The sequence below is a fragment of the Somniosus microcephalus genome, chromosome 1 (assembly GCF_052327205.1).
Source record: "Somniosus microcephalus isolate GS21.2 chromosome 1, FLI_Smic_1.0, whole genome shotgun sequence".
NCBI classification, from domain to species: Eukaryota; Metazoa; Chordata; class Chondrichthyes; order Squaliformes; family Somniosidae; genus Somniosus; species Somniosus microcephalus.
This window is the reverse complement of record NC_140987.1, coordinates 400,923,553-400,945,217: the sequence shown is the minus strand read 5'-3', so window position 1 is coordinate 400,945,217 and position 21,665 is coordinate 400,923,553. Positions and strand designations below refer to the sequence as shown.

Genomic DNA, 21,665 nt, shown 5'->3' with positions numbered 1-21,665 from the left:
GTCAGTGGTAGGAAAGATAAAGGAATCCTGACTCAAAGATGTAATAGAAAAACATCTAGAAACAAAATATATAATAGAGTAGTCAGCATGGATTTCAAAAGGGAAGGTCGTGTTTGACCAACCTTACTGAATTCTTTGAAGAAGTAACAAAGAGTAGACAATGGTAGTGTAGTAGATGTAATATATTTGGATTTTCAAAAGGCCTTTAATAAGGTACCGCATAGACTCATGACTAAGGTCAGAGCATGTGGAGTCAGGGGATAAGTAGCAGAATGGATAGCAAGCTGGCTACAAAACAGAAAAGAGAGAGTAGGGGTTAAGGGTAGCTACTCAGACTGACAGAAGGTGGGAAGTGGTGTTCCACAGGGATCAGTGCTGGGACCACTGTTCACAATTTATATTAACAATTTGGACTTGGGAATTGGAAGTACAATTTCAAACTTTGCGGACAACTAATTTCAATATAAATAAGTGTGAGGTAGTGCACTTTGGTAGGAAGAATAAGGAGGCCACATACTGCTTGGAAAAGAAGAGCCCAAATGGGTTAGAGGAGCAAAGAGATCTAGGGGTACAAATACACAAATCATTATAAGTAGCGAAGCAGGCCAATAAGGGCATAAAAGTGCAAACCAAGCACCGGGGTTCATTTTAGAGGGATAGAATTGAAAAGCAGAGAAGTTATGTTAATCTTGTACAGAACTTTGCTTAAGCCATTGTGCACAATTCTGGTCTCCATATTATAAAAAGGATATAGAGGCACTGGAGAAGGTGCAAAAACGATTCACAAGGGTGATACCAGAACTGAACTAAAAGTATATACTTATCAGGAAAGGCCAAACAGGCTGGAGGTCTTTTATCTAGAAAAGAAGGCTCAGGGGTGACCTGATAGAGGTCTTTAAGATTATGAAAGGGTTTGATAGGGTAGATGTAGAGAAAATGTTTCCACTTGTGGGGGAGTCCAAAACTAGGGGCCAGAAATGTAAGATAGTCACTAATAAATCCATTAGTAAATTCAGGTGAAACTTCTTAAAGAGTGGTAAGAATGTGGAATGCACTACCACAAGGAGTAGTTGAGGCAAATAGCAAAGATGCATTTAAGGCGGAAGCTAGATAAGCACATGAGGAAGAAAGGAATAGAAGGATATTCTGAGGAGGGGTGAGAGGCGGCTCGTGTGGAGCATAAATGCCAGCATAGAGCAGTTGGGTCGAATGGCCAGTTTCTCTGCTGTAGACCCTATATAACTCGTGTAAAAAGCTGAAGCAGGCCCAGGACCCAGTGGTCAAAATACAAGACTAAAGCTTAAAACAATTGAGGTTTATTCACCCACGACAGTTTTACCTTTAAGTGCAGTGATGAAGAAAACAGTAACTGAGATTATTTTCCAGCATACACCTTCTCACTCTCAGTTCCTTCTTCTCAACCGCTTCCTGTTAACTGAACTACTTCCGTGCCTTTTATCCTTTCAGGCTGGGAGTCATTCATGATTAAAGGCAATTAGGGTCAATGATTTCTTAAAGCTATATCATCTTGCCTTGGTCATTCTGACATTTTATTCAATTTATTAAAGCTATACCCCTATCATGGATACAGAGCTCTCAAAAGCCTATGGCTCACATATTGTCTTTCCCACTCTGTTATACTATCTAAAAAGACCAAGAGCTGAGGAGAGGTGCAATGGAGCCATACTTCCACCAAGATCATAGTTGAACACACCTTCAGCATCCTCAAACAGCGATTCCAGTACTTGGACAGATCGGGGGGGTGGGGGGGGGGGTGCAACAATACAGCCCAGCCAAGATTATTGTTGCCTGTGTCCTGCAGAACCTTTCTCTGCAAAGGCCTAACAATGGAGTAGTCAGGAGAGGAATGGCAGAAACAAGCAGAACAGGAAAGTAAGACTGACCAGGAGACTACACTGACTCCATTGCAATAATGAGCTTCTCACTTTGCCACATTCATCAGACAGGGTCTAATCTACCAAACTTTTAACTAAATGCCTTTTACTGCACGCGCAGAACAGTATCTTCATGAATCCAAAATCCTTGCTAAATGAACCATTACCTCTATTGGGCTCAGCTGTGTATGAATGCCACATAATTTCTTGCCAAAAACCAACATCTCCCACCTGATGTAATCATACAACACTCTTCCCTCTATGATTGTAACCTCCATGAATAACAGTCCAAAGTGAACACATGTCATCCTACTGTTTGCTACCGTGCGATTAAGCATGCCTTTCTTTCTCCTAATGCTTCTGCTAGGTAAACTTCCGGGCTGATATTGCAGTGGGCCAGTGGCTTCTCTTGTGATACAGAAGTGTATCGGAACATAGATGGCCCTCCTCTCATGGCAACTTGCACCTGGGAGGAAGCCGCTCCTGGCTGCATCTCGGGAGCTTGTTATGGGCAGCCTGGTGTTGCCTCCTATGTGTCACTGATGTGGTGGTCTGAGGGGAAAGGCCAGAGGCATGGCATGATTTGCTGTCCTGTGAAAGGGCAACTCCAGAGGAAAATCTTTTTTACGCAGCGAGTGGTGATGACCTGGAATTCGCTGCCGACGGAAGTGGTGGAAGCGGAGACACTCAATGTTTTCAAGGGGAGACTGGATAGGCACTTGAGGGAAATAAACTTGCAGGGCTACGGGGATAGAGCAGGGTAATGGGACTGACTGGATTGCTCCACAGAGAGCCAGCACAGACTCGGTGGGCCGAATGGCCTCCTTCTATGCCGTTATGACTCTATGACTGTCACCATTGCACGGTGCCCTGGATCAATGTCCCCACTGATCAGGGCAATGGCTGCTCTAATGGCAGCTATCAGATCCTGTAAGAACTGAAAGACAGCAGCCTGCAACCTGGCAACCAAGGTCTGGAAGTTGTTACACAGAATACTGTCTATTGTGTCTGCAAATGTAACCGAGGCAGCTTTCTATGCTTCCATAGAGGTGAGGGCACCAACAGGTCTTGAGTCGCATTTTAGGGGGGGGGGGGGGGGGGGGGGGTGGACACGGGGGATTCTGCTGCAGGTTCCAGCAAAGCTGCCACATGTTCAATTGATGTCTGCAGCAAAGTAAACACTGATATTGCTGCAAATAAGAGCTGTCGACTCAAGAGTCACATCTGTCAGGTGTTATGTTCCTTGAACATTCTTCTTTTCTGGCTAGTACACATGGGATTTGAGCCCCACGACTCTGAAGCCGAGGGCATCCCTCTCCTCGGCCTCTGCTGGGAATGTAACATATCCTCACCCACTCCCCCCTCTCGTGCTCTGTGAATCACCGGGTGCCACATCATTGCGAACACTATCTAATTCCCAGTATCTGCAGGAGAGGCGGGTACAAGCTAAGAGTGGATGAGCATTACTGCCTTGGGATTAAGGACACAGAGAAGTGGGTGGAAGTTTGTAGCACACGAAGATGCAGCAGTGACTGTGTAGGGGAGGCCAAAGGCTTCCTTTAGTGGCCTGGGGGGGGAGCAGTCCTGCTCCTGGCCCACAAGGCACTTACCTTGTGGAGCCAGCAGCTCCTGTCTCCCTTTCACTGCCATGTTTCCAGACCCCTGAGAATCCACGCAGCAGCAGTGAATTTTAAATTGGGCTCCTAGTTGCATTGTGGGAGCCCAATTTAAATATGTTAATGAAGTGTCCCGCCTCTCCATGACGGGACACTCGGACGCCTCGATGTCCGCCACCATAAAAAAGATGCGTTCCCCATATTTAAGTCTTTAACCCCACCCACCCCAACATCCGCTCGTCGTGGGGGGTGGGGGTTAATATCGAGGCCTATGCCTCTAACCTCACCCTCTTCCACAGCAATGGTGGAGTGCCTCCTCATGAGTTCCTTGGCTTGCTCCTTATAGGGCATGGGGCATTTCAGGCTGGGGATACCCTCTCTGACGGCCTGCCTCTCATGGACATTGTGCACCATTTTCTCCTGTAACAAATTGAATAAATTAGGTGAAGGCTAGCATTTGAGGAGAACCCGTATGGGGCAGGTGAATTAAGAGATGTGGTGGTATCACCCTGTTGAAGTGGAGGAATGGGTTTCAAGGTTGGCAATGCAAGTTATACTATTAGTGGGGAATGAATAACCATAGTTTAAGATTCCAAATTAGTGCCACCACCATTATATTCAGAGTGCATTCTGAAAAGTTAGTTGTGCGATTGTTAATTTTAGATAGTGAACAGTTTGCTGCTGCACAGGGAGCCTCAGGAAGAAAGGCATAATTGGCCAGTGTGTTGGATGTCCTTGCATGTCCTGGTCAGGTCACTGAACTAATTGTAAGACTGGTCTGTAGTCTTGGGGGTGAGAGAATTGGCACTCGGTGCCACTGACATCTCCCTCCACATGGCATGAGAGACATTTTTTGGAGGTTACCTCCCAGAGACATCCAGCAATCTGTCTCTGCTCTGCTCTATTTGATTGAGAGGGATTTGTAGGTCTGACTTATTGAAATTCTAAGCACTTTTATGCTTCTGTACCATGCCCTTGTCCCTTCTTTGTCTGCCTCTGCTCCTGACATTCTTGAAACGTGACACAAAAATACTCATGAGACTCACTTAACTCACTAAGCCAAGTGCTTTGGTATTTACCTACTATTCTTCAGCCCACTGCTGGACTCTTTAGCCAGAAGTATCTTTTTAAAGGCTGCAGTCTAATTTCCAAGCACTCCAGCACATTACTCCCATTTTACACAAGATTTACACCTATGGTATGCAAATGAGCTGTCGCACAAAACACTGGTACAAATAGTTGTGCAGACAATCGGTGGGCACATCTTTTACTGTGTTGGCACTAATGGAGCACAACTCACTGCATGGAATTTCATGGCCCATATGTCCACTTGTGACTGTGTGTTTCGATTTGTTTTTGTTACACATTAAGAGCACAGCAGTGATACTAAATTCAATTTAAAGTCTATAGCCTAGAAATTTCTGTTGGTTATATTCACAGGCACTTAATGCATTCTTGGAACATTCTTCTGCCAGCTATTTTAACAGAGTTGTTAACCTGTTTATCTTAAATGGAAGGTTATAAAACCATGTTAAGTGTTTGTCTACTAATATTGCCAACAGTAATTTCTAAGCTTAAATTTCTAACGTCATAAGGGACCTAGTTCATATTTTTTGAGTAATTACAATAGTCGTATGTTGTTTTAGTGTAAATAGCTTGATTTTCAGCATTGAACACCTGATTGGTTCAAAAATTTACCTTCCCAGTGGTGAAAGTTTGAGATTCTGTCAAAGCTGAAATCAGATATTCCCCCCATGTGTTTCGAAGTGCCTGCCATTTAAATTGAACTATTAGTGTTGAATGCTGTTCTACATGACTCATGAGACACATCTTGGCAATGATTTTACTTTACAAATTTGTATGAAGATCTGAGCAAATGTGAGTAAAGAACCAAAAGGGTGAATACTGGTCTGCAGTTCCTGATCCAACCAAAGCTCCAACTATGGAGGGAGCTGAACTTTCCAATTTGAACACCTGTCGATCGTAATGGTAAAAGTGGTTGTGTTAGCAATGTTCAACACTATCATATTAACTGATTATTATATTGGCCCAGAAATTCGGGTCTCCACGGGTGAGTACGCACGGGGTACTCACCCGTAGGCCCAATGGAAGTGCCGGTTTCCCGTGCATGCGTTCCCCTGAAAGAAGGGGTTCAGAGTTCGAATGCGTGCGCAGGAGAGACAGCGCGTGCACATCGAAATTACGTTTTTTTTGCAGGTTTTCTCGGGAGGGTAAGTCTCCAGAATTTACACATTTAAAAAGCAGTCACAAGGCCTGCTTTTATACAGGGTAAGTGGTGAATTAATTAAAATTAAAACATTTTTTCCACAGGTTTATTATTTTTAAATACTTTAAAGCAAGGTAAGTTTATTTTTAGCCCCGTTAGAAAATAAAATTATTTTTTTCAAAAATTTAAATTATTTTTTTAAATAGTTATTTCATGTAATTTATACTTTATTTAAAAAATGTGATTTAAAAAAAAAAAATTATTTGAAGATTTAGTGATGTTTTGGGACCCGTAGTATTTATAAGTTTCTTATGAATGGGCATTCCCTGCTCCGATTGGCTCCCCATGGCCCACGTGATCCCAGGGGACGCATCGAACTAACTGCGCCCCTGGGATATGCAAGCATTGCGCGCCGGCAGTTGGAGGAGGCCCAGGATCGGAATCCCACGGGGACCCACAGCTCAACGGCCGGCGCGCTAGGTAAGTGCTTGCATCCGCGGGAAGCCTCCGACCCGAATTTCTGGGCCATTATGTTGACAAAGTATGCTAACAACATCTAGGGCACTGAAAAATAGCTTGCATTTATATAGTGCTGTTACAAATTAAGGTCTTGCCTTAAATATTCTCTTGGGTATAGCAACGCTAGTCATTTCCATAAATGGTCTGAACATCTTAGTTTAGGGGTGTGCCTATAGTGCACAATATCTAACTATGCAATAGCAGACCCCAGGAGTGTAATAGTATCTCCTGTGATCTGAACCGGATATTTGTGTCATTTACATGTGGGCTTTTTCAGTCTACACAAAAGTGGACCAAGTAAACACTAGGTGCAATGAAGCAGGATACAAAGTATTAAGTTGGTTTATTTCAATGCAAGTGGACATACAGAGCAACAGTTCTGATCAGGTACACTTTGTTCGATTAGCATAGCTTGTCTTAGTGTAATAATACAAAGTAACAAACATGCTATGCTTCTGCAAACCAGTGGGTTGTCTTGCTTAACTTAAACTAAACGATCTAGAAATTCGGGCGGCCTGATCAGGGGTGGTGGGGATGGGTGGGGCGCGTGGGAGTGATGCGATCGGGGCCATGGGGGAGGTTGCAGCCGGCAGCAGCCCACTTGCTCCTCCTGTAAGTATATTTTAAAAGCTTGTTGGTTGCGGCCTAACATGTGGTCCCTTTAAGGCCTCCTATGTCCTCTGCTATAAGGACGAGAAAGAGGAGGAGTAGGAGGACCACCAAAGGGAGGCCAGGCTGATCAGGTACCACTGGCATCCTCTGGCTCCTACCTGCTGGTACCCATGCCTCCGTGTCTGCAGAGGAGGTACTTCAACACTAGGCAGTGCTGCAGATTCCGAGTTCACTGCCAAATGAGTCCTGCCATCATGGTCTCTCTTGCAAATAACTCAACTCATTTTCATGCTGACATTGTGCTCTTGTCCATACCTACCAGAGCTTCCATTTGGGAGACAGTCTTCATTCTTACCCCCACCATTCTATCTGCACATTTCATGTCACTGACAAAAATATTCAGTGAAAACAAATGTGAGAACCTTTCTACTGTTTTAGACCACCGTGCCTCCCCTTGGTGCCCACTGCTGTTCTGTTAATCCTAGTTTCCTACTTCTTCTACAGTGGTATGCTAGTGATTGCTGCGGAAGCCCTGGGGCACTGAAGTGACATTTCTTTGTTTTTGATTGTGCTTCATTTCCCCTTTAAGAAGAAGATAGAGTGTGAAGGGACTCTGCATGCTATCACATGGAATTCAGCCCAGGTGTCAGAAAGCAATCCTTAATGTGGATGAGAACAGGTGCTGGAATTAAGATATATATCATGTGAGTTTTCCACTGCTTCCATACGTGTTTGTCATGAGTAAAGCAACACTTTCAGGAGAAGGAAGGGGATGTGAAGGGTATTCTGGTGCCTCCTGCACATTGTTGGTATGCTGCAGATGTTGTTTAAGACAGTGAGGGTAAGGTAGCTGCAACTGGGAAAGATGCTTATTATAGTATTTTGTTATAAATTATGACTGTCTCCTGTTACCCTGTATATCCTGAAGAGATCAGTTAACTTTTTCCAGCATTGAATGGCCATGCAGGGCTGAAAGTGCTGTCTGATCCCTGCCGCTTCTTAGTTGGGGGTCTGCTACAGATTGCAATGAAGCTGCTACACGTGCTGGTGATGTCTGCAAAGAACAAAAATCTTCACTGATGAAAAGAAATAACTTGCATGTATTTAATGCCTTGAATGACATCAGGACATCCCGTACCATTTCACAGCCAATTATATACTTTTGAAGTGTAGTCACTGTTGCAATGTAGGGAAACACGGCAGCAAGTTTGAGCAGAGCAAGATCCCACAAACAGCAATGAGGTAAATGACTCATTAATCTGTTTTAGTGATGTTGGTTGAGGGATAAATGTTGATCAGGAAACGGAAGAATCTCCCTACTCTTCTTCAAATAGTGCCATGAGATCTTTTTACATCCACCTGAGAAAGTGAACAAGGCTTCAGTTTAACATCTTATCCAAATATCAGCCTAGATTAGGTGCTCACGACTCTGGAGTGGTGATTGAACCACCACTTGTGACTTAGAAGCGAGAGTGCTACCACTGGGTATTGTGCAATGAGAAGGGACTTATCAGCAATCTTCTTGTACGAGGCCCCTTGGGTCAGAGCGATCATAATATGATCGAGCTCTCAGTCGAGATGGAGAGTGAGGAAATTGAATCAGAGACTAAGGTCCAGAACTTAAATAAAGGGAATTACGAGGGTATGAGACGGGAATTGGGTAAGATTGATTGGGTGGTGTTTCTGGGGGGATTGACAGTGGATAGACAATGGCAAGCATTCAAAGATAGAATGGAAGAATTCCAGAACATGTTTATACCGGTTTGGCATAAAAATAAACCTAAAAAGGTGACTCAACCGTGGATAACGAGGGAAATTAGGGACAGCATAAAATCAAAAAAAAGGGCATATCAACTGGCAAAAAAAAGCACCAGACCGGAAGATTGGGGGCAGTACAGGATACAGCAAAAGAGGACAAAGGGATTAATCAGGAAGGGGAAAATAGAATACGAAAGTAAACTTGCAGCAAACATAAAGACAGACTGCAAAAGCTTTTATCGGTATATCAGGAGGAAAAGACTGGTAAAATCCCAAGTCGGTCCCTTGCAGTCCGATTCGGGAGAATATATAATGGAGAATAAGGAAATGGCAGACCAATTAAACTCATACTTTGGTTCTGTATTCACAAAGGAGGACACAAATAACCTCCCAGGAATATCGGCAAACATAGGGACTAATGAGAGGGAGGAGCTGACAGAAATTAGTATCTCTAGGGATATGGTGTTGGGTAAGTTGAGGGGACTGAAGGCCGACAAATCCCCGGGGCCTGATAAACTACATCCTAGGGTACTTAAGGAGGTGGCCCTGGAGATAGCAGATGCTCTAAGGATCATCTTCCGGAACTCCATTGACTCGGGAACAGTACCCGTGGATTGGAGGGTAGCTAATGTTACCCCAATATTTAAAAAGGGGGGTAGAGAGAAAGCAGGGAATTATAGACCAGTAAGCCTTACATCGGTTGTGGGCAAAATGCTAGAGTCCATTATTAAGGATAAAATAGCGGAGCACTTGACAAATGGGGAAAGGATCGGACAGAGTCAACATGGATTTACAAAGGGTAAATCGTGTTTGACTAATCTGCTGGAATTTTTTGAGGAAGTAACTGGTAAAATAGATGGGGGAGAGCCAGTGGATGTGGTGTACCTTGACTTCCAGAAAGCCTTCGATAAGGTTCCACACAAAAGATTATCATGCAAAATTAAGGCTCATGGGATTGGGGGCAAAGTATTAACGTGGATAGAGAACTGGCTGGCGGATAGAAAACAGAGAGTTGGAATAAACGGCTCGTTTTCGGAGTGGCAGGCAGTGACCAGCGGGGTGCCGCAAGGATCTGTCCTGGGACCCCAGCTGTTCACAATATATATAAATGATCTGGATCAGGGAATTGGATGCAATATTTCCAAATTCGCTGACGACACTAAACTAGGAGGAGGGGTGGGCTCTGATGAGGATGTCAGGAGGCTACAGTGCGATTTGGACAGGTTGGGGGAATGGGCGGATATGTGGCAGATGCACTATAATGTGGATAAATGCGAGGTTATCCACTTTGGGGGTAAAAACAGGAGGGTAGATTATTATCTAAATGGCAATAGATTGGGAGATGGGGAAGTGCAGAGGGACCTGGGTGTTCTTGTGCACCAGTCACTGAAGGAGAGCATGCAGGTGCAACAGGCGATTAAGAAGGCAAATGGTATGTTGGCCTTCATATCAAGGGGGTTCGAGTATAGGAATAGGGATACCTTACTACAGCTGTACAAGGTGCTGGTGAGACCGCATCTGGAGTATTGTGTACAGTTTTGGTCGCCCCATCTGCGGAAGGATGTTCTTGCCATGGAAAGAGTGCAACGGCGATTCACCAGGCTGATACCTGGAATGGCGGGAATGACCTACGAAGAGAGATTAAATAGTTTGGGCTTGTACTCACTGGAGTTTAGAAGATTGAGAGGGGATCTCATCGAAACATATAAAATTATGGCAGGCCTGGACAGGCTGAATTCAGAGAGAATGTTTCCAATGGCCGGGGAGCACAGAACCAGGGGCCACAGTCTAAAAATAGCGGGCAAATCATTTAAAACAGAGATGAGGAAGAATTTCTTCACTCAAAGAGTGGTGAGCCTGTGGAATTCCCTGCCACAGAGGGCTGTGAAGGCTAATTCAATAAATATTTTCAAGAGAGAATTGGATATATTTCTGAAGGCTAAGGGGATTAAGGGTTACGGAGAAAAGGCGGGGACGGGGTACTGAACTGGTAAGATCAGCTATGATCTCAGACGAAGATCAGCCATGATCTCATTGAATGGCGGAGCAGGCTCGAAGGGCCGAATGGCCTACTCCTGTTCCTATCTCTATGTTTCTATGTTTCTATGAGCCAAGGCTCACACCTTCAAATTCCAGTTTGTCATTGTGCAGCCCATTATCAACAATGAAAAAGAAAACTCTTATCAGAGTATTAACATAAAATCTAGTCCATTTACATAGCACCTTATCATGTCATTCAATTGCCTCAAAATGTTTCACACAATGAATTATTTTTGAAGTGCAGTGACTGTTATATAGGAAAACTGATATTCAACCCTGCAATATTCCACAGCTGTGAGTTGAATGACCATTTAACCTGCTTTTGACTGCTTTGATTGAGGAAGGAATTTCCTGCTCTTCAAATAGTGCTATGGGATCCTTTAATGCCCAACACAACAAAAACAACAACTTATATATTTATATAGCACCTTTAATGTAGTAAAAACCATAACAGGCATAACATCAGTTATCAGTTTAACACCACCTCTGAACCAATAAATCTACGTCAGCGCCTGGAATGGATACTGGTGCTTGCTGCAGGTGTAACGAATGATCCTGGGGTCACACAAAGTAAAAAAAAATCCTCCACAGGAAATGCAGGTGCCTCTTTAGCCTCATTTACACTCCAGCCTCCACCGTCCCAGCTCAAGCACCAATCTATTGTAGGAGCGCCCGATCCTCATGTAAATGAGAGGACCTCAGCAAACCCAGGAAGGTCCCATCGCTGTGTCCAGAACATGATGTACATCTGCACTATGCCAGCTACCCACAAGTGGAATTTTAGCCCTCTGTCCACTGAGGCAAAAAATAAATATAAAAGCCCTGGAAGTGGTGCAGAAAAGGGCCACAAGGCTAATCCCTAGAGTCAAAGGACCTGGTTGTGAGGAAAGTGAAGAAAAACTCAGAACTTTCAACCTTGAAAGGAGTTGAATGACTGGTGACCAACCAGGGGTATAGAAGATACCAAGTGGAATAGAAAAGTTTAATTGCAAACACTGTTTAAAGTTAAACCATGACATAGATACAAACTAATAAAAGTTCAGGACTAATGCCACTAAACAGTTTTTCATGCAGAGTGACTAATGTCTGGAATGGATTTATGGGTAGAGTAGTGATAACAAAAGAAAGAAAGGCTTGTATTTGCATAGCGCCTTTCACAACCTCAGGACGTTCCAAAGTGCTTTACAGCCAATGAAGTACTTTTGAAGTGTAGTCACTGTAGGAAACGTGGCAGCCAATTTGTGCACAGCAAGCTCCCACAAACAGCAATGGGATAATGACCAGATTATCTGTTTTTGTGATGTTGATTCAAACTTCTTCCAGTTGTGCCACTTACCCCTGAGCAGCTGTAAAGGATTTAATCTTCCTGCCACCCACCCCCCCGCCACCGCCCCCCACCCCCCAACCCTCTAGTGGATGCCCTGTCCTAAACCCAGATATTCTAGTGAGGACAGGAAGTGCTTACAGCAACTGAGTGGGAACGAGGAATTTAGGCATCCAGACCTCCTGATGATCAAGCTGGTTTACGGCTGAACTATATGGATCCGAAGAGTCTGAGATTTAATTCCTGGGGGGAACAATTGAATCGCGCCCCTTTTGGGTGCTACCTTCACCGGGGCACTAAAAGTAGCGCCCTGAAAAAATTAGCACCCCCACGGCCAAAATTCATTGGTAGCGCCTCAAGAGGGAAGTGGGGTGCTACTGGAAGCGCCCCGCCTCCCTCTTGGGGCACTGCGAGTGAATATTGCAGCGGGAGCTGCAGGCCTTACTCCTAGGGATCTGAGTGTCGGCAAAAGAGCCCAGCATTCTATGGGGTGGCTTCAGAGGAGGCCGGGGACGGCAGAGGGGGCAGGTGCTGGCAGGTGGCCAGCAACAAAATTAGTCACCCGGCACCTTCCCTTTAATTTGCGCCAATCTGGCCGCAGGTAGGCCCCCCCCGACCCCATCGGACATAGCGTCTGGTGATAAGTCAGGGGGCGCTACCGAAGATCGCGAGTGGGGCGCTGCGTATGGCGATGACATCATCGCCGGCAGCGCAGCACTGCAGGGCGCTAACAGTTACCGCCGCCGCTAACCTCCCACTGAATTTCGTGGGAGGCGTTGGCGGCGCCGCGCCCGGGCGCTAGTTGCTTTGCGCCCTGTTAGCGCCTTAAGAGGACGCTAACGGCAGGTGCAAAGCAACTGAATTTTTAGGCCCTGGTCTCTACTGAGTTAGCTGATCGCTGCTGGAGCAATGGTCGGGGCATTGCAGTTTGCCTTAGTGCACGTCAAATGAGGACAGAATCAGGGTTGGCCATGATGACCCCCATGCTTGAACAGCCTGCCAACATTCATATATGGGTTCACACATGAAGAATGGCTAAATGGATAAGCTATCATAGGATCTCTGGCACATAGCGAACCACGTCCTATGAAGGAGTTGATTCCTTTAAGAGAGGAGGGGTGAAACAATGGAAAAAGGAGAGCAAAGCAGCAAGGACAAGTGGTTCATGTTTGTCACTATTCACCAACAAAATACATTTCGATATATAGGGCTCATATGTTTTCAGCTCATGCCCAGATACTTACTCTGGAGGCGTATGAGATTGTATCTGTCGTGTCTTACAACCCAAGATGAATTTCAGGGAAATTATTGTAAATCGCACAGCATTTGATTGATTCATGGGAGCAAACACATCCTGTTGAGAAGTAAGCTGCAAACAGCTCATATGCATGGAGCACTTAATAGCAACACTATTTTACAGGCTTATTAAATGGTGTTGATATTGCACAAAACCCTAAAATAAACTCTTGGGCCCTAAAATTACACCATGCGATACAAGCATATCAATACTTAATGTGTTTGTCTGAAAACCTTCTCTTCACTATGTTAGTGGAGGTGCTAACCCATTTATTTTAAATGGGTTACGCCTTTGCTAAAGTAATGGAAAGAGGAATTTCAGATGAATGCATTAAGTATTTGTACTAGGGTTTGCAATCCCAGATGTTTATGATCCCCAGATTTCTTTTTTCAATCTCATAAACGGCAGGATCCTGGGTAGGGATTGGAATTGCTATGTAACACTACTTTCATACTGCTATCAGGATCTCTTCTCTCTCCATCCATTTCTTTAATGTTTACAAGCTTGTTGTATAGTTATTAGTGAGGAGTACCACAGCTCTGTATAACAGTGAGCCAGTACAATCTGATAAGTATTTAAACCAGTTGCTCCAATAGCATCTTTTTTGCTTTGACGCCTGTGGTGTGCATAGTGCTTCTCCAGCTCCTACTTGCATTCACCAGCAGGTATCAGGTTTTCAAACTCCAGCTCCTCCTATCTCCTCTCCCTCATTGTTTATCTGCTTCAGGGTATCATTATTTTGGCCTCCATTACTCTCTCACATGTGCCTCTCTCCACTCTCGTTGTGTCACCTGTGGCTCAGTGGGTAGCACTCTTGCCTCTGAGTCAGAAGGGTGTGGGTTCAAGTCCCACTCCAGAGACTTGAGCAGAGGCTGAGGGAGAGCTGCACTGTCGGAGGTGCCGTCTTTTGGATTTGACGTTAAACCGAGGCCTCGTCTGCTCTTTCAAGTGGACGTAAAAGATCCCATGGCACTATTTCGAAGAAGGGCAGGAGAGTTATCACTGGTGTCCTGGCCAATATTTACCCCTCAATCAACATAACATAAAAAGCAGGTTATCTGGCCGTTATCACATTGCTGTTTGTGGGAGTTTGCTGTGTGCAAATTGGCTGCTGTGTTTTCTACATTACTACGGTGACTACACTTTAAAAAAAAAGTACATTGACTGTAAAACGCTTTGGATCATACTGAGGTCATGAAAGGCGCTGTATAAATGCAAGTCTTTCTTTCTTTTCTCTATCCCACAAATATCTCTCTGTCTGGCTTCTCCCCTTTCTTATCCTGATTTCTCTCTCTCTTGCAGGGGTTAATTTTGACTTTGTGCGATAGTGTAACACGGGAGATAGCAAGTCGGCAGCCCCTTTTAGATCTCTCCTGATATTTTATTCAATGAAAGTCAATGGAAATAAAAATCGGCTAGGATTTAAAACGGGCTGCCGATTCGCCGTCACCTGTGTTACACTATCGCTCAAAGTCAATATTACAACCCCCCTTCTCGCTTTCTTTCTTTCCCTTACTGTTCTCTTGAATCATAGCTACTTTTCTCACTCACCTTTCCCTCCCTATGTGTCCCTATTTGGCTCCAGCTTCTTTTCACTAGTTACTAGGTTCAGCACCTACAACACTGTTCCTAGTGACTGGTGAACTTAAATCTGATAATTGTGTTGTTTCTGTAATCCCAGGATCTTTAGGCTGTCATACCTGGAATTTCAGAATGGTTTTATTGGACAGGACTGAATGCAGGATTGCAAATCCTATGCTGGTATCTCACAGAGTAATTTCAGGGTCTTATTCAGCTAACAGAATGTGCTGCAGTAGGTGTGAAAAATACCAACTTATAGGATGAAACTTGGAATTACCTTTTGTTTAAAAAGGATTGCTTTTTTTCCCTTCTCGGTAATGAAATGCTATTTGTAACCTGTATGTTGTGGATGCTCAATGAGATCCATGGAAGGTCTCCCCCAGGGATGGTCTGGGCCCCAAAGCCTCCTGTACCAGGTGTTGATCTGGGCAGCAGACTCCCTGCTTTGTAAAACCTGGACATTCCCATTATTAAATCTATAAATTGCATAGAGCAATTAGAACTTCATTTTTTGCACTGGATACTTGCTGTGGTCTTCTGGTAGAACCTTTCATATTTCTACAGCTGTCAATCATTCCTACTTCTTTGTACATGACAAGTACAGTATGGGGGAGAACGTTGGATATGGAATGCAAATAGAATTCAGTGCCGGATGGGTTAAGTAACTGAAGAGCTTCGGAATAAATTCATTCTGTTGGCATCCCACATCAGGTAAGGTTAGATGTGGGAGGTTCTAGCTGTCTTTTTAAAAGCATATAATGACAGGAGAATCTGGAAAGAAAAGCGGAAGCTATAATTACACGACCCTGTGACCGTCAAAAAATGATGTGAATTTGCATTTGTGATGCAGTAATCTCTGAGGTTTGGAATGTTCATACCCACACTCCCCAAGCAATTACCACTACATTGTAAAGCAGACAGCCTTATCAGCTCCAGTTCTGTAGTGAACATATCAGAAGAGTAGGCCCCAGATACAAATGCACTCACTGCTCAATAGCCAAAGCTGAAGGCTACAGAAATCACTCCTGGTGTAAAAGGTTTATGTTGTCAGCAATGTTTGCTGTGCATATTTATTCTGCAGTTTCATTTTTTAATTCCATGTTTTACAACTTGTTTTTGAATCCTACCTACTTCCTCTTACAAAAGCAAAATACTGCGGATGCTGGAAATCTGAAATAAAAACAGAAAATGCTGGAAATACTTAGCAGGTCAGGCAGCATCTGTGGAGCGAGAAACAGAGTTAATGTTTCAGGTTGCTAACCTTTCGTCAGAACCCATCGTTTCAGCCTGTTCTTGCCCCACAGAACTGATTTCTTCCTATCTGGACTCTTTTTTTCTCCCCTTGTCCAATCTTTTCCCACCTACATCTGCGACTCTTCCGACACCCTCTGCTACTTTAACAGTTTCCAGTTTCCTGGCCCCAACCGTCTGCTTTTCACTATGGACGTCCAATCCCTCTACACCTCCATCCCCCACCAGGACGGCCTGAGGGTGCTCCACTCCATTGAACAGAGGCCCAACCAGTCCCCATCCACCATCACCCTCCTCCGCCTGGCTGAACTTGTTCTCACATTGAGCAACTTCTCCTTTGACTTCACTCACTTCTTCCAAATCAAAGGTGTTGGTATGGGAGCCCACATGGGTCCTAGCTATGCCTGCCTTTTCATGGGATATGTGGAACATCCTTTGTTCCAGTCCTACTCCGGTCCCCTCCCTCACCTCTTTTTCCAGTACATTGATGACTGTATTGGTGCCGTTTCCTACTTCCTCTTATCTCTGCTGAGAAACTTTAATGGGAATACTAGGAGCAGCATCTCAAATCCTGCAGCACATACTATACCAGTCTTTTAATAATAACACTAACAGTAACTTGTATTTATATAGCACCTTTAATATAAGAAAACTTACCAAGATACATGTAAAGAAAACAGATGCTAGACTGGAGGCGAGAGATTAGGAGGGCGGCCTAAAGTTTGGTCAAAGAGATAGGTCTTGAGGAGGTCCTTGAAGGTGGAGAGGTTTAGGGAGGGAATTCCAAAGAGTACAACTGAGACAGATGAATGCTGTTGTACCAATGGTGGGGCAAAGGGAGGAGGGATGCACAGAAAACCAAAACCAAAAGAACCGAGCATTTGGAAGGGATATAAAACTGAAATTTCAGAGATCGTTTGGAGCAAGGTCATGGTGGGATTTATAGACAAGGGCATGGATTAGTGCCATGGATGTATTTCATAATTTTCACAAGTATATCTTGCTTTAGCTCCTTCCTTTGGGACAGGTTCTTGTTGTAAATGGTTTAGAGTTGTGGGCAAAAGTGTTAGATTTCTGTCAGCTAAATAAAAGTTGGATTCAGAGTTGTGCAATCATTATTTTGCAAATTGTATCATAAGAACAGACGAATTTTTAAAATCAGGAAAAGCCATCAGATCCACAAAAAAACAACCCATCCCTGCTCCTTTCCTAAGCAGAAGAATTTAGATGGGTTGCACTACAAAACTCGAAAACTATTGTTCATAGATGTGACATCGCAGGACGTCAGAAAGCTATCGATAACAAGTGTGACAGGGCAGGATGGCAAAAAGCTATGGTTCACGGATGTGACAAAGGACATTATAAAGCTATTGTTGATGAGTGTTCATAGTACAGGTTATTAAAAAACTGTTATTAATGAATGTGCTAGTGCAAGATGTTGGAAAGTTATTGTTAATGAATGTGATAGTACAGGGCATTTAAAAGGTTATTTACACGTGTGACAGTGCAGGATATCATAAATTGGTTTCTAATGAATGTGATGATACAGATTGTTATAAACAGATTGTTAACAAGAGTGATGGGAAGATATTAGCTGTTGTTAAAGTGCGTGAGAGGGTATTATAAAGGTATGGTTAACAAGTGTGATAATGCAGGATACTATTGCTCCACCATGCATACAGGACAATAGAAAGACCCAAGATTATAACCATGATTTTTCACATGGTGCTTTCCAGGTCAGAAATGTAAAGGGAAATATTAAGTTAAGCCTGGTGGGAAATGAAGAATTTAAGGGGGAAAAATTGGGTTGGTTTGCGCCTCTCATTAGCACCCCCAGAGGCGCTAATCCCCTAGCGCCCGGGCGCGGCGCCGCTAATGCCTCTCGCGGAATTCAGCTGGTAGCACACCGCCAGTGATGATGTCATCACCGTGTGCAATGTCCCACTTGCGCCCCAGCCGCAAACTTCCCTTGCGCCCCCTGACCTATCGCCACATGATATATGCGATAGGATGAGGGGGCGGTTTGGCAGCGGCGACGGCGCAAATTAAAGGGCAGGTGTCGGGTGGCCATTTTTAATTTGGCCATCTGCCAGCACCTGCCTCCGATCGCGGGGTGCCGGCCGCGATCGCTCCCCGGTGCTCCGGCAGGGCCCAGGTGCACACAGCTCTAGGCCCCTCCCCATTGATCAGGGTATGAGGCCTGCAATGACATGGCACTACGTGCTGCTGCAATCTTCAGTAGTAGCGCCCCAAGCAGGAAGTGGAGCGCTTTCCAGTAGCACCCCACCTCCTGCTTGGGGCACTACTACTGAATTTACGGCAGAGTGGCGCTAACTTTTTCGGAGCACTAAAATTAGCGCCCCAGTGACGTTAGCGCCCCAAAATGGGTGCCACCCAATTTTTCCCCCAAAATGTTTGAAGTTGTCTTGACTGTTTTCGCCCCTGCCATAGGGAGCTTTACAGAGAGATACTGACAGAGGCAATGCATTAGGTCACACACATGTATTCTCAGCTGGGAATTGTGTGCAGTGTGAGGAGTCTTTTTTAGAATTCCACCTATATTTTTGTCTGATTTTTTGCTAATCAGAGTGAGAGATATCTGTAATAACAACAGAAAACGCTGGAAAAACTCAGCAGGCCAGGCAACATCCGTGGAGAGAGAAACAGAGTTAACGTTTCAGGTCGAAGACCCTTCGTCAGGACTGAGAAAAAGCAGGAAATGAAACAGATTAAGAAGCAAGTTTGGGGGCTGGGAAATGGGGGAGGGGATGAAAGAACAAACGGGAAGGTCTGGGAGGGGTGAGGAGACATTAAGAGATATTCAAGGCAAGACGAGATGGTAATAGGACAGGTAAAGAGACAAAGGATGGCTCTAGATGAAGTGTGAAATGTGCTGGCAGAATGAATATCTGTGCTTGGGAATGGAACACTTTCCACTTCTTAAATAACAGACCAGAAAATGCTAGAAATACACAACAGGTCAGTCAAAAAGAAAGGAAGGTTAAAATTCAGGGGAGAAACTTTCATGGTCATGCAGTACAGCCCCTTTAAAAGAATGACCTGAACAGTGAAAGGATGGGAGAACAAGTTCATTTCAAGCTCCTTTCACAGAAAGGCAACTATTCAGTTTTAAAGTAAGTAAATAGCCTTAAAATGCAGGAGAAAGGTGTAATAAATTGTATATTATACAAAAAGTCATCTCTGTCACACATGTGAGAAGGCATTGGAAAGAAAGGTGAGTTTCTTTCCACTTCTTGATCCCAGTGTCAGTAACAAACACTCCCTGACGGCAACATCTGGAACATGGGATGGATCTTCCTATAGAAGTGAAGGTTACCACAGCATGAAGCTTTCATTGTACAGGACCTGTCCAAGCCACCAAAGAGGACATCACTGCAGAATACAATGCACACATCTATCAAACAATTGTCAAATACTGAGATTGATTTTTAACTCCCCCTGCCCGGCGGAAATCGGGCATGGGGGCAGATAACATGGAGCAGGGGACTTAGCCACTCGTTCACGCCTGATCTAGCTGACTGGAATTTAAAATTTCAGGGCGGAAGTCTTCTTTAAATATGCAGATCAGGCAATGGTGACGTTATCGAGGTCTGACTGCTATTTTTATCTGAGGTCTGAGCAGGAGAGCAGTGGTGGCTTGTCTGCCAGCCCAAAGCTTCTGGAAGCTGCAAGAAGAGGCCCAGTAAAGTGAGTTTTAAAAATTTATTTGAAGTTTTCTTGTGAGCCAGGAGCTAGAAGGTTCCTCCAGGCCCCACAAGGAAACCTTGGACCTCCCTTGCCTCAGGCATCCCCCCCTCACCCAACCATGATTCCCCTGCCAAGCACCCCCGATCTACTTACCTTGTCACTGGGGACTGTGCCCGCAGGTCCCCAACGGCGGCCTCTGAGCTGCCTGATTTTCATAGCCTGGCAGCCGCATCCCACCGATCTCCCAGCCGTTTTGGTTGGGAAGTTGGCAAAAAGCATGCTAATAAGGCTCAGCTGTTAAAATCCGCTGCTCACTCCCTGCTACTGCTCCCGGACGGGCTGGCTGCTTGCTAGTCCGAGAGTAAAAATCAATCTCTATGTTTGCAAGGAGACAAACCTTAACCATTGCTCCTGTAGAAAGGAGGCATCAGTTGGACAGGGTGCAGAGCTGGCAGGGTTTCTTCAAGTGTAAGGGTACAAAAAGTTATAAAGATAACATAAATATTCCAGGAGAAGAAAAGGTTATAGGAAGCAATAATAAATTGCCCATTAAAAATAAAGTAGGACTGATGAAAAATAAGTACAACATTTTGGTCACTGTGTTTTAGTATCAAGCACTTCCAGGTCAGATATAGCACGGGTGAAGCTCGCTCAGCTCTGTCCCAACAATATGCCCGAATTCCAACTTCACAAAAGCAACTGCTGCTGTACCAGTGTGACATTTTTCCATTTTCTGCACCAATCATCCTTATGGTCTATTTGAGTGAAACTGACACTGTGGTGCCAAATTATGAGTAGATTTGTTCTGTGGGTTCATGCCGAATAGGAACTGGTTTGAGATTGCTCAAACGCATTTCAAATTGGGCCCATACAGCCAGCAGACAGAAGAGACTTTCATCCCATCAGTCTGGCTTAGTTTGATATTCCAAGAGGATAAAGGTCAGTATCTAACCAACTGCACCACCTAGTATAGAAATGTAAAGTTTATCATTGTTTCACATGCATAGGATGGCAACATCATACTTAAAAAATTATATGTTCAAATTTTTTGTTGGCACCATGCACCATTCCTATGTGAAAGTTGGAGCTGGATGTCTGCTGCCGGATGTTTCCTGGCACTTCTCGGCATTTGACTGCTTGTCGGTGCTTGAAAGTGATACTGATTAGGTTGGTGCCTCATTTGCTGTACATTTCAGCATTAAACACTATACCAATGTGGTTATTTGTTTAGGTGACTGGTTAGAGTGCTATGTACGAACGGTCATTTACTGTGGAGCGGGAATCAGTAAAATTGTTGTGTTTTGTATTTTTACAGGCAAACCCTCCTCCCATTATTGTGAATGCTGATTCTCTGGATTCTGGACCTTATGTAAGCACTTTTACATTGTTTTGCTGTTTATAATTCACTGTGAAGGAGATGAAGATGGGACAGCTGTGCCTGCCGATGGTGTGGGGCCCAGCTCAGAAGTGTGCTTCACGTTGGGCTCATGGAGGGACCAATAGATCATCTTTGTGATAATTTTATGGGCAAATTAGTACTCTTGGAAGATAGATTACTGCCTTTTGAAATAGGTGGATGGGGCTAATGGTTTATTGAGCTGGGTGAGAGGGGTGATTACCCCTTAGACAGGTTGAGGGTTCTTCTCATAGTCTTCTGTCACTTGTTTGGTTGACTATATGCTGCTCTGTTCCTTGACCAACCGCTGAATTATGTTAAAATTGGGTGAATATATCTGCTGCTGCACAAGGTCACCTTATAATTGTGACAGGCAGTTTCATATTGGTAACTGAAGCATTTGGATCAGTAGCTTAATTAATGCACAGGATGTGGGTGTCG

General features: G+C 44.4%; 1 protein-coding gene across 6 annotated transcripts in view; it reads left to right on the top strand.

The window, feature by feature from the left end:
• The window catches only part of dlg3 (discs, large homolog 3 (Drosophila)), a 774,284-nt gene that overhangs the window by 413,744 nt on the left and 338,875 nt on the right, over positions 1–21,665 (top strand). For all 6 annotated transcript variants that reach the window (XM_085998120.1, XM_085998110.1, XM_085998103.1 and 3 more), the window contains one exon: positions 21,144–21,197. In XM_085998120.1, the coding sequence (XP_085854246.1) occupies positions 21,144–21,197 (54 nt within the window). The remainder of the gene's footprint in view (positions 1–21,143; positions 21,198–21,665) is intronic.